Source organism: Trichomonas vaginalis, chromosome IV, assembly GCF_026262505.1.
Source record: "Trichomonas vaginalis G3 chromosome IV, whole genome shotgun sequence".
Classification (NCBI taxonomy): Eukaryota; Parabasalia; order Trichomonadida; family Trichomonadidae; genus Trichomonas; species Trichomonas vaginalis.
Window position 1 is genome coordinate 12,231,966 of NC_067206.1, and position 12,538 is coordinate 12,244,503.

At 32.3% G+C, this 12,538-nt stretch overlaps 4 protein-coding genes and 1 pseudogene across 5 annotated transcripts, besides 4 other annotated features; 1 reads left to right on the forward strand and 4 right to left on the reverse strand.

Moving 5' to 3' along the window:
* Nucleotides 1-174: 174 nt before the first annotated feature.
* Nucleotides 175-1,326, reverse strand: TVAGG3_0076800 (exodeoxyribonuclease III protein; the record flags this gene model as incomplete). Its single annotated transcript, XM_001319984.1, has 1 exon — nucleotides 396-1,244. The coding sequence occupies one exon, from the start codon at nucleotides 1,242-1,244 to the stop codon at nucleotides 396-398; it is 849 nt and encodes a 282-aa protein (XP_001320019.1).
* Nucleotides 1,327-2,121: 795 nt separating this feature from the next.
* Nucleotides 2,122-3,171, forward strand: TVAGG3_0076810 (regulation of endoplasmic reticulum stress-induced eIF2 alpha phosphorylation; the record flags this gene model as incomplete). Its single annotated transcript, XM_001319983.1, has 1 exon — nucleotides 2,123-3,166. The coding sequence occupies one exon, from the start codon at nucleotides 2,123-2,125 to the stop codon at nucleotides 3,164-3,166; it is 1,044 nt and encodes a 347-aa protein (XP_001320018.1).
* An 811-nt stretch (nucleotides 3,172-3,982) lies between these two features.
* TVAGG3_0076820 (ankyrin repeat protein family) lies at nucleotides 3,983-4,660 on the reverse strand (the record flags this gene model as incomplete). The annotated part of the gene is made up of 1 exon (XM_001319982.1): nucleotides 3,983-4,660. One exon carries the CDS (start codon nucleotides 4,658-4,660, stop codon nucleotides 3,983-3,985), a length of 678 nt encoding a protein of 225 aa, XP_001320017.1.
* A 156-nt stretch (nucleotides 4,661-4,816) lies between these two features.
* TVAGG3_0076830 lies at nucleotides 4,817-5,183 on the reverse strand (annotated as a pseudogene). Its single transcript has one exon. A coding segment is annotated over exon 1 (367 nt).
* Nucleotides 5,184-5,968: a mobile genetic element.
* Nucleotides 5,184-5,968: a terminal%2Cinverted (terminal inverted repeat of Banshee-A1 transposon ID:TVAGG3_0076840).
* Nucleotides 5,969-7,560: 1,592 nt separating this feature from the next.
* Nucleotides 7,561-8,377: a mobile genetic element.
* Nucleotides 7,561-8,377: a terminal%2Cinverted (terminal inverted repeat of Banshee-A1 transposon ID:TVAGG3_0076850).
* Nucleotides 8,378-8,587: 210 nt separating this feature from the next.
* Nucleotides 8,588-11,961, reverse strand: TVAGG3_0076860 (spectrin binding; the record flags this gene model as incomplete). Its single annotated transcript, XM_001319980.2, has 1 exon — nucleotides 8,971-11,913. One exon carries the CDS (start codon nucleotides 11,911-11,913, stop codon nucleotides 8,971-8,973), a length of 2,943 nt encoding a protein of 980 aa, XP_001320015.1.
* Between the last annotated feature and the right edge of the window lie 577 nt (nucleotides 11,962-12,538).

Below are 12,538 nucleotides of genomic sequence, written 5' to 3' on the forward strand. Positions count from 1 at the left end.
TTGCATCTATGATATTATTGGAAGAGAAAATTATTCATCAACTAAATCAAATATTTTCAAGATGAAGCATTAGATTGAGATGTAATTGAACTATCACTCTTTAATAATGTAACAATGAAATAGCTGAGCTTCCTATTGCATATAATAAAGATATCAAAGAAATAAACTGAGATAGTTGAATTAACACTGTAAATAACATTGAGGATTTTAGTTCAACTTCATCTCTCACAAATTGTTAATTAAAGATAGAGGAATTAAAACACCCCTTCATTATGCAGCAGAATGCAATAGTTTAACTTCTTATTGTGCAATTGATATATGTGAGATTATAAAGAAAAATGCAAAACAAAATGAAATAAATAATTATTTTTTACAACAAAAAACAAACAGTAATTCTAAAGAGTATTATCTTCAAGAGGCTGCAATATGAATTCGACGACAGTTTCGACGGATCCAGCAGCCTGGTTAGATATAGCCTGTTGAATTGAGAGCATTCCGTTGCCTTTAAACCTGAAACTCGTTTCAGATGACAAAGCCATTGCTTTCAAGACAGGAACAAGCGAGGATATAGGGTAACATGCTTCGAATGGTTCACAGAGGTCGAATTTCGGTCTTTGGGCCATGAGAAGTCCGAAATCCATTGTAGATCTGACTGTTCCGAAGCCTCCTTCCATTTTGACCTCGAAAAGCCTGGCAACAGCATCTATGACCATCTTAATTGGAACAGTATTCTTTGTCGTTGCATCAGGAAGCACAAACATCTCTTTTACAATTGATGATCGAATCATAAACGAAGCAACTTCAACAGAGTCGGGCGCTGAGAAGGCTTTGGACAGAGTCATGTTATTGACTTGTGCTGTAGGGTAGTAAAGAGTTCTAATCGTACAATTTGTTGTTGAAAGGCCATCTGTGATTTCAACTTGTATTTCGGCATCGTTCTTTGACCTTATTTCGAGTTCTGTAGCAGTTTCTGAGAATAGTTTTATACATTTAACAAATTTTGTTAAGTTGATTCTAAATTCGAAGTTTTCTTCCCTGACAAGTGTATAATTCTGGAATAATCCAGCTCTAAGAAGGACACTTGCTTGTATTGTTGTAGAATCTTCAGTTAATATCAAAATTCCATCGTTTGAAACACTTGCTGAACATAATTGGTCTTCTTGGTCTTTCCAGGCAACAGCCATAAGTGCTTGGGCAAGGAATTTAGGGTTGTTAGTCGAACAAGAGAAGATTAAATCGGACATAAAATGAATTGAATTTTTTTTTCAATATCCTCAAGGAAGTTGCTTTGTTTTTTTCTTCAAAATTATCGTACTTCACTTTTTGCTACTTCACCACTCTATGAAAAACAAGAGAATATTGCCTGCATGTTCATAACTTCTCAATTTTGATGCGGATTCAAATATTTATTGACTAGATAAGGTTCGGTATTCATCTCATCTCAATATTGAGAGGATGTGGCTAAAAAATCAATATTCTCTCAATTTCAAAAATAGTTTATAGCTTGAAAACATACTTCCTTGACATCTGCTTATAATGCTTTATATGGTGCACATATCAATGAAAAAGATAATTTTGGAAAAACATCTCTCCATATTGCACCAAAAAATAATAATTAAAAAGAAATTGCAGTACTCCAAGCCTTATTCTGAAGATCTGTAGACATGCCCGAGAATCTCACTAGTCAATGAGCGATGCTAGTCGAAAATGTATGTATCCTGCGCACCCTCGTCAACCTGCGTTTGAATGCTGCACGAATGATGCCGGAAAAACATACGGCATCCTCCTTACAGACAGCCTGCGTATGCTCGTTTAATGGTGTTGCGAGTAAATCACACCAATTTGTTCGTGTCACTCTTGTACTTTTGTATCTTATTGAAAATTCCAAAAATCTTCAAATCGAAAATATGATGCATATACTATTCTTTCATATTGTTACACTTTATAAATCTTTGTTTGAAATGGCCTCAACGACTTCATTTTTCCAAATCTATTGAATTCTTCATATTGGTATGTTCACATATGAATTTTTTATAAAATTTTTGTTTATTAGAATAATATCATCTAAAAACAATTATAAGATATAAAAAATTTTAATCGGACATTTATAAATTTAATTTTTATGATTCCTCGCGTGGGCCACGTCGATCTTTTTTCTAACAATGAAAGAGTCGAAAAGGCTCTTAGTGAGCTCAAACATTTTTGCACTCTTTTCAAGCCAGAAAGCCAAAAAGAAGTTTTTCAGAGTATTGTTGAAGAAATCATGCAACGCCAGTACACAAAGAGTCTTGGAGTTGATTTACAACCAACAGAAATTGTCAATGAAGATAAATATTCAAGATTTGAAACAGAATTCACAGTTGTTGTTAAAATTTTTGAATCAAAAAACACAGTTGTTCTTGCCGCAGTTAACCATATTGATCGCCTTATCTATTGTATTAAGCGTACATCGTTCGAAATGGACACAGTTGATCCGCAAGACGTAATGAGAGAAGCATCAATTCTTCAAGAGCTTGTTCACCCTAATATCGCTAAATACAACAACTCATGGATAGAGTTTGCTGTTGATGGTAAGGTTTCCGAGTACTTAGATCCACAAGATAGCAAACCTCTGCAAAATATGAAAATTGAATTTTTATTTTACATTCAAACGGAGTTATGTTCACGCGATAACATTCTCAAGGCATGCAAGGACCAAGATATGACAAATATACTCGATTTACTCGCAGATGCCGCTTCAGGAATTTCATATATTCATCATAAGAACATTGTTCACTGCAACATCAAGCCATCAAATATTCTTATGAGTATCGATGGAATTCCTAAGCTCTGTGACTTCGGAAGAGCTTATTTGATTACGAATCCATCGAAAATTTCTCAAATACAAGAAAAAGATTCATTTGCAGCACCAGAATTCCCAGAAAATATTGCAACAAGTTGCGATGTCTACAGCTTTGCTCTAATCAGCGTCCTTGCTCTCACAGGCTCAGATGAAACGAAATTAGCAGAAATCAAAGAAAATTTCCCTCAAATGGAAGATGTTCCTGAACAAGTTGTGTCTATTATCAAGGAATGCTTAGATGAAAACCCAGAAAATCGACCTCAAATCGACTCTGTTATTGATGTTTTCGAATCTGCTTCAAACGAGTTATCTGAAATTGAGTAATTTATTACACATTTTGTTTGTTTAGTATTTTAAATGATCTGTTTATTTACTTATGTTATTTTTTTTTAAAGAGTTACATGGGTTATTTTTCAATTAGAGTCAAATGGGCGTAAGTACTTTTGTTGGAATATTTTTATTTGCACCGTGCGAAATAAGAAGTTCAACAGTTTCTTTACTATTTTATTGTTATGATTTATGAAGCGCGGTTTCCCCATCTTCATCTTTTTCATTGAAATTTAATATGAAATAAAAAGATCAGCAGTTTCTTTATTATTATTTTCTGCTGCAATATGGAGTGCAGTTTTCCATATTTATTTTTTCATTGACATTTGCACTGTGAGAAATAAGAAATTCGGCTTTTTCTTTGGATGATCTCAAAGCAATAATATTAAAGTGATTTATGTTAAATAGATAGAACAGAGATAAGATCGTTATATATATATATTAGAAGATCTGTTAACGACTGTGTTGCAGTACTACTCTTCTCCTGTAATAACAAATTGGGTAATAATTTGAGATTCCAATAAAAAGTTTTTTTTTCTATTCATATACGATGATTTAAAGATAAATATAGATATTTTGCAAGTAAATGTTTTAAAATCAAAAAATGATTTTTATTATATCAACTGTGCTTATTTATAGTTTGTGCTGTAGCATTTGTTAATAATTATCTGATTAGTTTACTTTGCTCCAATAGATTTTAGAAAATCTCTTACATTTTCTGATGCACAACTGAGTGGAGTAGTTCCAACATTATTCTTTGCTTTTTTATTAGCTCCGACTGAGAGAAGATATTTAACAACTTCAAGATGTCCATTATGTGATGCAAAAATGAGTGGAGTAGATCCTTTTTTTAGTCTTTGCATCTTTATTACATCCAACTGAGATAAGGTATTTAACAACTTCAAGATGACCTCTTTCTGAGGCAAAAATGAGTGGAGTCCACCCATCATTATTCTTTGCTTCTTTATTACATCCATCTGAGATAAGGTATTGAACAACTTCAAGATGACCTCTTTCTGATGCAGAAATGAGTGGAGTAGATCCTGTATAATTCTGTGTTTCTTTATTCGCTCTAATTGAGATAAGATATTTAACAACTTCAATATGACCTTCTCTTGATGCATAAATGAGTGGAGTAGATCCATCATTATTCTTTGCTTCTTTATCAGCACCAACAGAGATAAGATATTCAACAACTTCAAGATGACCACCCGTTGATGCATAAATGAGTGGAGTAGATCCTTTATTATTCTTTGCTTCTTTATTAGCTCCAACTGAGATAAGATATTTAACAACTTCAAGATGACCATTTACTGATGCAAACATGAGTGGAGTTTGTCCAGAACTATCCTTTGTATCTTTATCGCAATCACATTCGATGAGAGATTTGATAAGTCGAAGATTTCCTTTTTCGCTTGCAACATGAAGTACATTTTTATTATCTTTTGTTGTTATTTTCCAAAGTCCTTCATTACATGCATTTAAAATCATTTCCTGATTTCTTTCGGCAGAAAGTCCATCAAGAAATTTGTAAGCGCTTTCAAAGTTATTAGATTTCTTAATCTCAGAGATTTTGGTTAATATCTCATTCGAATCATTGAGGTCTTGTGTTTGGATCTAAAATGAATTTAATTCGTCTTGAAGTTTTTAAATTTTTTCTTTTAATTCCTTTATTTCATTATCATTTTGATCTAATATATCAATAATGCCATCAAATATCTTGAATTTCATGTATTCTTTGACAGATTTCAGAATTGAAATGGCCTCTTCGAAGTTTTGGATAGTAACATTTGCTTTTCGTGTACAAGTGTATAATTTTATTGAGTCAATAGTTGAATGAGATTGTTTGAGAAGTGCATTGTACTGATCTGTTGTCAAATGTGTATATTTCATGATCTTTTTGATATCATCTATCTCAAATGAATCAAAAAGATTTTCGTTTTTAATATATTCATCGATATGTGTTATAGACCGAAAATAGATTTTTTCGGTTTTCTCTTCAAATAATTGAAAGAATGATACTATTATAGGTTTATTATATTATATAGCATATAATCATGCTATAGCCGAAAATTATAAGTTTTGAGAAGATTGAATATAACACAAATAAATTTGAATGTAAGTTAAATTGCTTGTTGTTTTTAATATGTATTTAATGAGAAATCCAATATTGCAAAATTCAAATTGAATGATTGAAAGAACAGAAAAAGTCATTCTTTTCAATTTCGAATATGTTTCATTATATTTATAATTATATGGCAAATAAGATATTTAAACTTGATTTTTGAAGGAAAATTCACAAAATTGAATATTTCAAAGAATTTTTATTCAAAATAAACTAGTTATTTGAGTTTAATACTAATTATCTATTCAAACTACAAAGTTTGTAATTTAAAATATTTTGTGAGATCAGATTGAATTAATTCAAGGTTCTTTTCAATTAATATTAATGACCATATTACGCATTTTCGAACATTCTAAACGAAATATATAAAAATGCGAGACGAATGTTAAATTTGCTAGACATAAAGAAGTTGTTTACCGAGTTTTAGCTCTTATCTCTAACAAAAAATTAATTTTTAAAAAAATGACCGAATACGTTTCACAGCGAGAAAAAATAAAAGGCAAGATAGAATTTTCTAGACATAAAGAAGTTGTTTACCGAGTTTTAGCTCTTATCTCTAACAAAAAATTAATTTTTAAAAAAATGACCGAATACGTTTCACAGCGAGAAAAAAATAAAAGGCAAGATAGAATTTTCTAGACATAAAGAAGTTGTTTACCGAGTTTTAGCTCTTATCTCTAACAAAAAATTAATTTTTAAAAAATGACCGAATACGTTTACAGCGAGAAAAAAATAAAACTGTACACTGATTTTCATTTTCATTTCCAGTCACTTTACTTATTATTTTTTCTTTTTTTCATTTTAATTATAAATTATTTCATAATACGTTTATTTACGTTACCATTTTCTTTATTTCTTTTGAATTCCATACTAGACACTTATAGAATATTTTGATTGTTAACGTACTTCATTAGAATGAATCCTTACAAAGGGTATGTCGATCGAATTTACCTAATTGGTATTTCCAATCAGATTGAAGAAGGTAAAATGACATGGGAAAGCTTGCACCCATGTTCCCATCGCCCAACCTTCAATCAAATGATTTAAAATATTTAGCTGTTTCAAAATCTTTTTTACAAAATCAATTTAGCTTACAGAATATCCCATTGCCTAAAGGCAAGAAAGGTCGTAGGGTCAATCCTCCGACCAAATCAAAGCTCTTGCTGTGATACATGACCACTGGGCCTTTCCCTGTGGTCAAACAAAACAATGGAAACGTTTGAAATTACAACAAATTGATGTATCTTATAGAGAAGTACGCAGATACTTCAAAGAAAATCATTTCACCAAGACGCGATTAGAGCATGCCGGGCCAGAAACAGCAGTAAGATATTAGGCGCTTTCCCTTAATTTATCTGGCACGCAGATGTTCATTATTTTAGGGGTGTTCGTGGCCAGTATATTTATGGCATAATCGACGATTTTAGCCGCAAAGTCTAGCGTGTATACAAATACCAGATATGCTGGCAGCGACGACAGCGAACGTTGCGGCTTCCGCCTTCATTGAATTTGGCGCCCCTTATTGTTTCTGGACCGACAACGGTTCAGAAAATAGGGGCGCCTTTCAAGATCTACTTGATCTTTGGGGCGTCCAATGGCGGCATACAGACTCTCATTCTCCCTACCAAAATGGGAAGATTGAGAGATTCTGGGACATTGGAGCGCTGCCAAAGCATTCAGGCTATTCCTGCCTTTTTTGGGAGTACAAATAATAACACCGCATGAAGATCTCCCAATTAATCCATTAACTGGAACAAATTACACGCCAAATCAAATGTATTAGCTGAAACCGAAATATACAATGCAGATACAGAAAGGTTGTGGCAAATATGGGATACAGATACAGGCATGACCGCTGTTGACATTCACAGGTAATAATAAACATAATTTTTTAATTTCATTTTTAACAAGTTTTTTAAATGTATGTAATGAATTTCATTAGAATATGATAATGCACATTGTAACAGAATAGAACAATCACCAAATTTTTTTTTGAAATTAAAAAATAAAAGTAAAAAGTATAAAGTAATCTAACCAAAAAAGATATTTAAAAGAATTTTGGAAAAAACAGAATAAGGATAATGATATTATTTTAGATACACAATCGATGTACTGAAGAATAATCCGGTAAAATGATGATATAAAATTAGATTATTTTACAAGTAGCTAAAAGAATAAAACTATAATATAAAATAAATGAAGTTTAATGAAACAATAAAGGTTAAATAAATAATAAAGATTTTTTTATATCAGTATTGAGAAGAAGTAACAGCTGACACTTGGTAGACAATTCTTTATGTCTAGAAAATTCTATCTTGCCTTTTATTTTTTTCTCGCTGTGAAACGTATTCGGTCATTTTTTTAAAAATTAATTTTTTTGTTAGAGATAAGAGCTAAAACTCGGTAAACAACTTTTTATGTCTAGAAAATTCTATCTTGCCTTTTTTTTTTTCTCGCTGTGAAACGTATTCGGTCATTTTTTTAAAATTTAATTTTTTGTTAGAGATAAGAGCTAAAACTCGGTAAACAATTCTTTATGTCTAGCAAATTTAACATTCGTCTCGCATTTTTATATATTTCGTTTAGAATGTTCGAAAATGCGTAATTGGTCATTAATATTAATTGAAAGAACCTTGAATTAATTCAATTGATCTCACAAAATATTTTAAATTACAAATTTGTAGTTTGAATAGATATTAGTATTAAACTCAAATAACTAGTTTATTTTGAATAAATTTTTGAATATATTAATTTTGTGAATTTTCCTTCAAAAATCAAGTTTAAATATCTTTTGCCATATAATTATAATATAATGAAACATATTCGAAATTGAAAAGAATGACTTTTTCTGTTTTTCAATCATTCAATTGAATTTTGCAATATTGGATTTCTCATTAAATATATTAAAAACAACAAGCAATTTAATTACATTAAATTTATTTGTGTTATATTCAATCTTCTCAAAACTTATAATTTTCGGCTATAGCATGATTATATGCTATATAATATAATAAACCTATAATAGTATCATTCTTTCAATTATTTGAAGAGAAAACCGAAAAAATCTATTTTCGGTCTATAACAATATTCATCGATATGTGCACCAATATGTTCGAAATTCAGATTCATGTTCTGAATAAATTTTGTAAAGTCAGAAGTCACTTTACAATCAAAAAGTAGAATCAATCATTTACGGAGTATATATAATGTATAATCAAATAGCTAAAAATTTGCTATGATAGTAATTCTGGAATTAAAGATAAATTTTTTACATTATTTTGACTGCATTACTTATTCAAGATCAAAAAATAAAAATTGAACAATGACCTATGGTCATAATATTATCAATTTTCATATTGTTCATTTAATGATAGAGTATTTCCCTTCTAGCCAAAAAATGATGTTGGATCACACGAGTTTATTTTTAAATAATCATTTTTTACTACTTTTTTTTACATCATCCATTTTTTTCATATTTAAATATAGTATTATATCGCAAATAACAAACGAAGACTCATGTCGTTCTATCCATTTAGATTCCTTAAAAAATGGTCATAATAAAGTTTTGTTTTAATAAGATAAAAAGAAGGATAAATATAAAAATAATAAAACCGAATAAATAATACATAAACAAAAAAATAATAAAAAATATCAAAGAAATATAATACATAAACAATTATTCATCCTTGAACATCAAAGTTGGATATCTGAACTCTTCTTCATAATCCATATAGTTAATATTATGTGATTTTCCTTCTGGGAACAACATTTTCCTTATTTCCGGAGTAGAAATGTCGTCAATGCTTTTTCCATTTACCATCCAAAGAGATGGATTTGCTCCTGCATTCATAAGCGATTCAATCATTTCATCATTCCTTGCTTTCACTGCAATGTAGAGTGCAGTTGTTCCATCAGGTGCAGGAGCATTCACATTCGCTCCGTACTCAATCAATGTGTCCAGAATGAACTTGTTTCCTCCGGCGGCAGCTTTGTGGATCGGAAGAGTTCCGTCGAAATCAGGATAATTAGGATCGCATCTTTTATCTCCAAGAAGAACTCTCAACGTGACGAATCTTCCTGTATCTATTGTTATAGAGAGAGGAGTCCTTCCGTCCTTGTTGTACGCGTTCAAGTCAATCGCGGGATGATGCATGAGCGCTCTCAAAATTTTCAAACATTCTCCTTTTTGAAGGATGTAATGAATTGGAAGAGCGAAATTCTTTGAGGAAATATTCGGGTTGAGTTTCGGACAGAGAGAAATCAGTGCTTCCAAGATAGCGCATCTTTCGCAGATGATGCACGTGTGAATAGGAAATTCTCCATTCAGTGTTGCGACATTGATTGCGTCACCAAGAAAAGGAGCCATCAATTTGACAGCATCCAAATTATCCTTTGCAATTGCGAATCTCAAAGCAGAAGCAAGTTCTGTCCTTGATGAATTTGCTGGAGCTCCTTTCCTCAGCAACTCAATTATCTTCTCATTCATTCCGCCATCAATAGCTTGTATCAATGGATTGACATCATCAGGATAAATTGCGTCCAAAATCGCTCCAGAATCAGTCAAAACTTGCAATGAACCACCAGGATTCCTCAAAGCTCCGTTTGCTGCAGCAGAAGATCTGTCAGTAATCGAGACATGCTTCATCAGTTCCCTCATTACTCTCAGATCAGTCAAGTACGTTGCAGCGAAATTGGCGATGTTGTCATCAAGCATTATGTGCTCGCTGAACTGTGCAGGGAAAACAGTTGCGCACAGTCTCAACATCTGTGGAGAACGCAATGTAATCGCCTGTGTCAAACTGGCAATTCCCAAAATGTTCAGTGTCTCGTAAGTGATTTCATGAGACTGAGAATTGATGCCGTCCATGATCAAGGCTGTGATGAATCGCAGTGTACGCTCTGCATCGGTGTTGGTGCGTCTCAGCTCTTTGAAGATCGTGTCTGTTGTTACGTTGATGCCGAGAATTTCTTGGTTTGCGCTAGATTGAATGTGGTTTGGAACTGTTGATCGTAAAAGTGACGGAATTGCAAGGGCTTTTGCTTTCTGGCACTTCTGTGTGATCTTGTTCACGAAGTCGTTGAGTTTCATCTGCAGGGACCAGTTCTTATCCAAGAGTTTGATGTCGAAATTGATGAGAGTTGTCAAATCTGCGGAAGAAAAGTTGATGGAAAGTGTGGAAGCGCCGTAGAAAGGAAGAGGAGGACTGATGTACTTCTCGTTCATCGCAAACTGCCTAACGTGGAAGATTAAAACGAAATCTGTCAATGCGGTGTTGTTTGGGAAGTTGATAACGAAGGATCCGTCATCGTTAATGACAACACAGGATGTATTGGTCAACGGACAGACTTGTAACAAGGTCAGGGAGGCACAGAAAAGGAGGGGAGAAGAATTTACGCATTTGAAGGAGTAGGAATTGGGTAATATCTCATGGGTTGTGGTATTCGAGGGACTGAAGTTCATGATTTCAAGGAATCCGGTGGTAATTAACAATGTATATGGAGAATCTGCAACATTTACAAAACATGAGTAAACAACACGGCCGAAAAGGTTGTTATTGGGGTCTTTGGGTAATCTACGTAATTCTAAGTGTATTTTGGTGTAGAATTGGACAAGACGAGAGAAAATATTTTTGGTTTGCGAAATGAAGTTGATTAAAGCAAGACTTGACTGAGAGAAATCTTTCAGGCTGTCCGTATGCTCTGGATTTTTCGATACGGCTTTGAACAAAGCTACGTATTCGCTCCATTCCGTAAGATCAAATCTGGGATTTGTCATTCTTGAGACGATGGCGAGTAGCGTGTCTATGGATAGTTTCGATAACGTGCTTTTTGCTTGTTCGATTGAGATCGAATCGTCATAATTTGCACCGATTAACTTTTCTGTGATTTGTAGAATGGAATCGAAGAAAGTATCCATGGATTTAATATTGAGCTTGTGAGTTTTGGTAAGAAATGTATAGTCTCCACTGAAACTCTGATCGTCTTTGATGATTCTATAAAATAAATCTCCAGCTGGCTTATATAATGTAAAATCTGAGTTGAAATTAGCTTTAACATAATCTAGAGGTTTCATTCCTGGGAAAAGGACATCATTTGACTTGCCATTTTTCCAGAAGAAAACCATTCTATTCAAAGGCAAACCAATTGATTGGGCGCACTCACGCATTTTGGATTCCCACGTGATGCCTTGTAAAGCACCGTATATCGCATCGTGTATATTATCAGGATATGGGTCAGATAAAGTGAAATGAACATCAAAAACAGGGAAGAAATGATTGACATCTTGAAATGTGAGTGTTATGTTGCATATCCATGGAGATCCTTTTTGTAATATTGCTAAAAATGGTGCATTTTCTACATGTTTTGTTTCATTCATTTGAAATTTAACTTGTGGGAAGATAGATATCGGTCGAGCTTTGATAGGAAGCAAAATTGCGATGCTGTCGTCCTTAAAAAGCATGGTTTGATAGTGATCTAAGTTAAGATAAATTGGTTTTTTGAGTGCAACAGCAAGTAATTCTTCAGTAGTAGGATTGGCTGATGATTGCCAAGCACACATGCTCTTTCCATCACCTTTATCCCTTCCAGTACTGAAGAGGAAATTATTTGCCGCACTCATAAGATTTTCAAAAAAATATTTATATTTTCAAAATATAAAATCAATAAATAAAGTTTAATTTCATCTCCCACTTTTCCTTCGATTACAGAAAACGAAAAATAAACTTTGTTTTATTGCATGATCAATCTCACGAATGAAGGAATTATCTCATTACATAGCTTGATGTCATTTTGTTATCATCTAATAAATATAATTTTCTAGCTGCGCATTAACATATACTATTTTTGAATAGGCATTAATATCAAATATATGAATGAGGGCAAAACACTATGTGAATAATATTTATTTCAAGTATGACTAATTGTATTGATGCTATTATCATATAATATCATATGATGTTATTCTTCCTAGATTAAAAGTTTGCAAACCCATACGATTTCGTATTAATATCAAATTGGCTTGCAATAGGGATCAGGTTCACACAGATATCTTTCGTAAAAAGTTAAAATTATTAAATCGATTTTAATTTGAAGCCATTTTGATTCTACTTTTGGATTATGAATAATCTCAACTAAACAAATATACTTTTTGAATGATTTTTGATATTTAAGAGATGTTACATGAGTGAATCCATTTGAAATCAAAGAAAGAAAATAATTAATTTCGAACTCACTTTAAAATATAG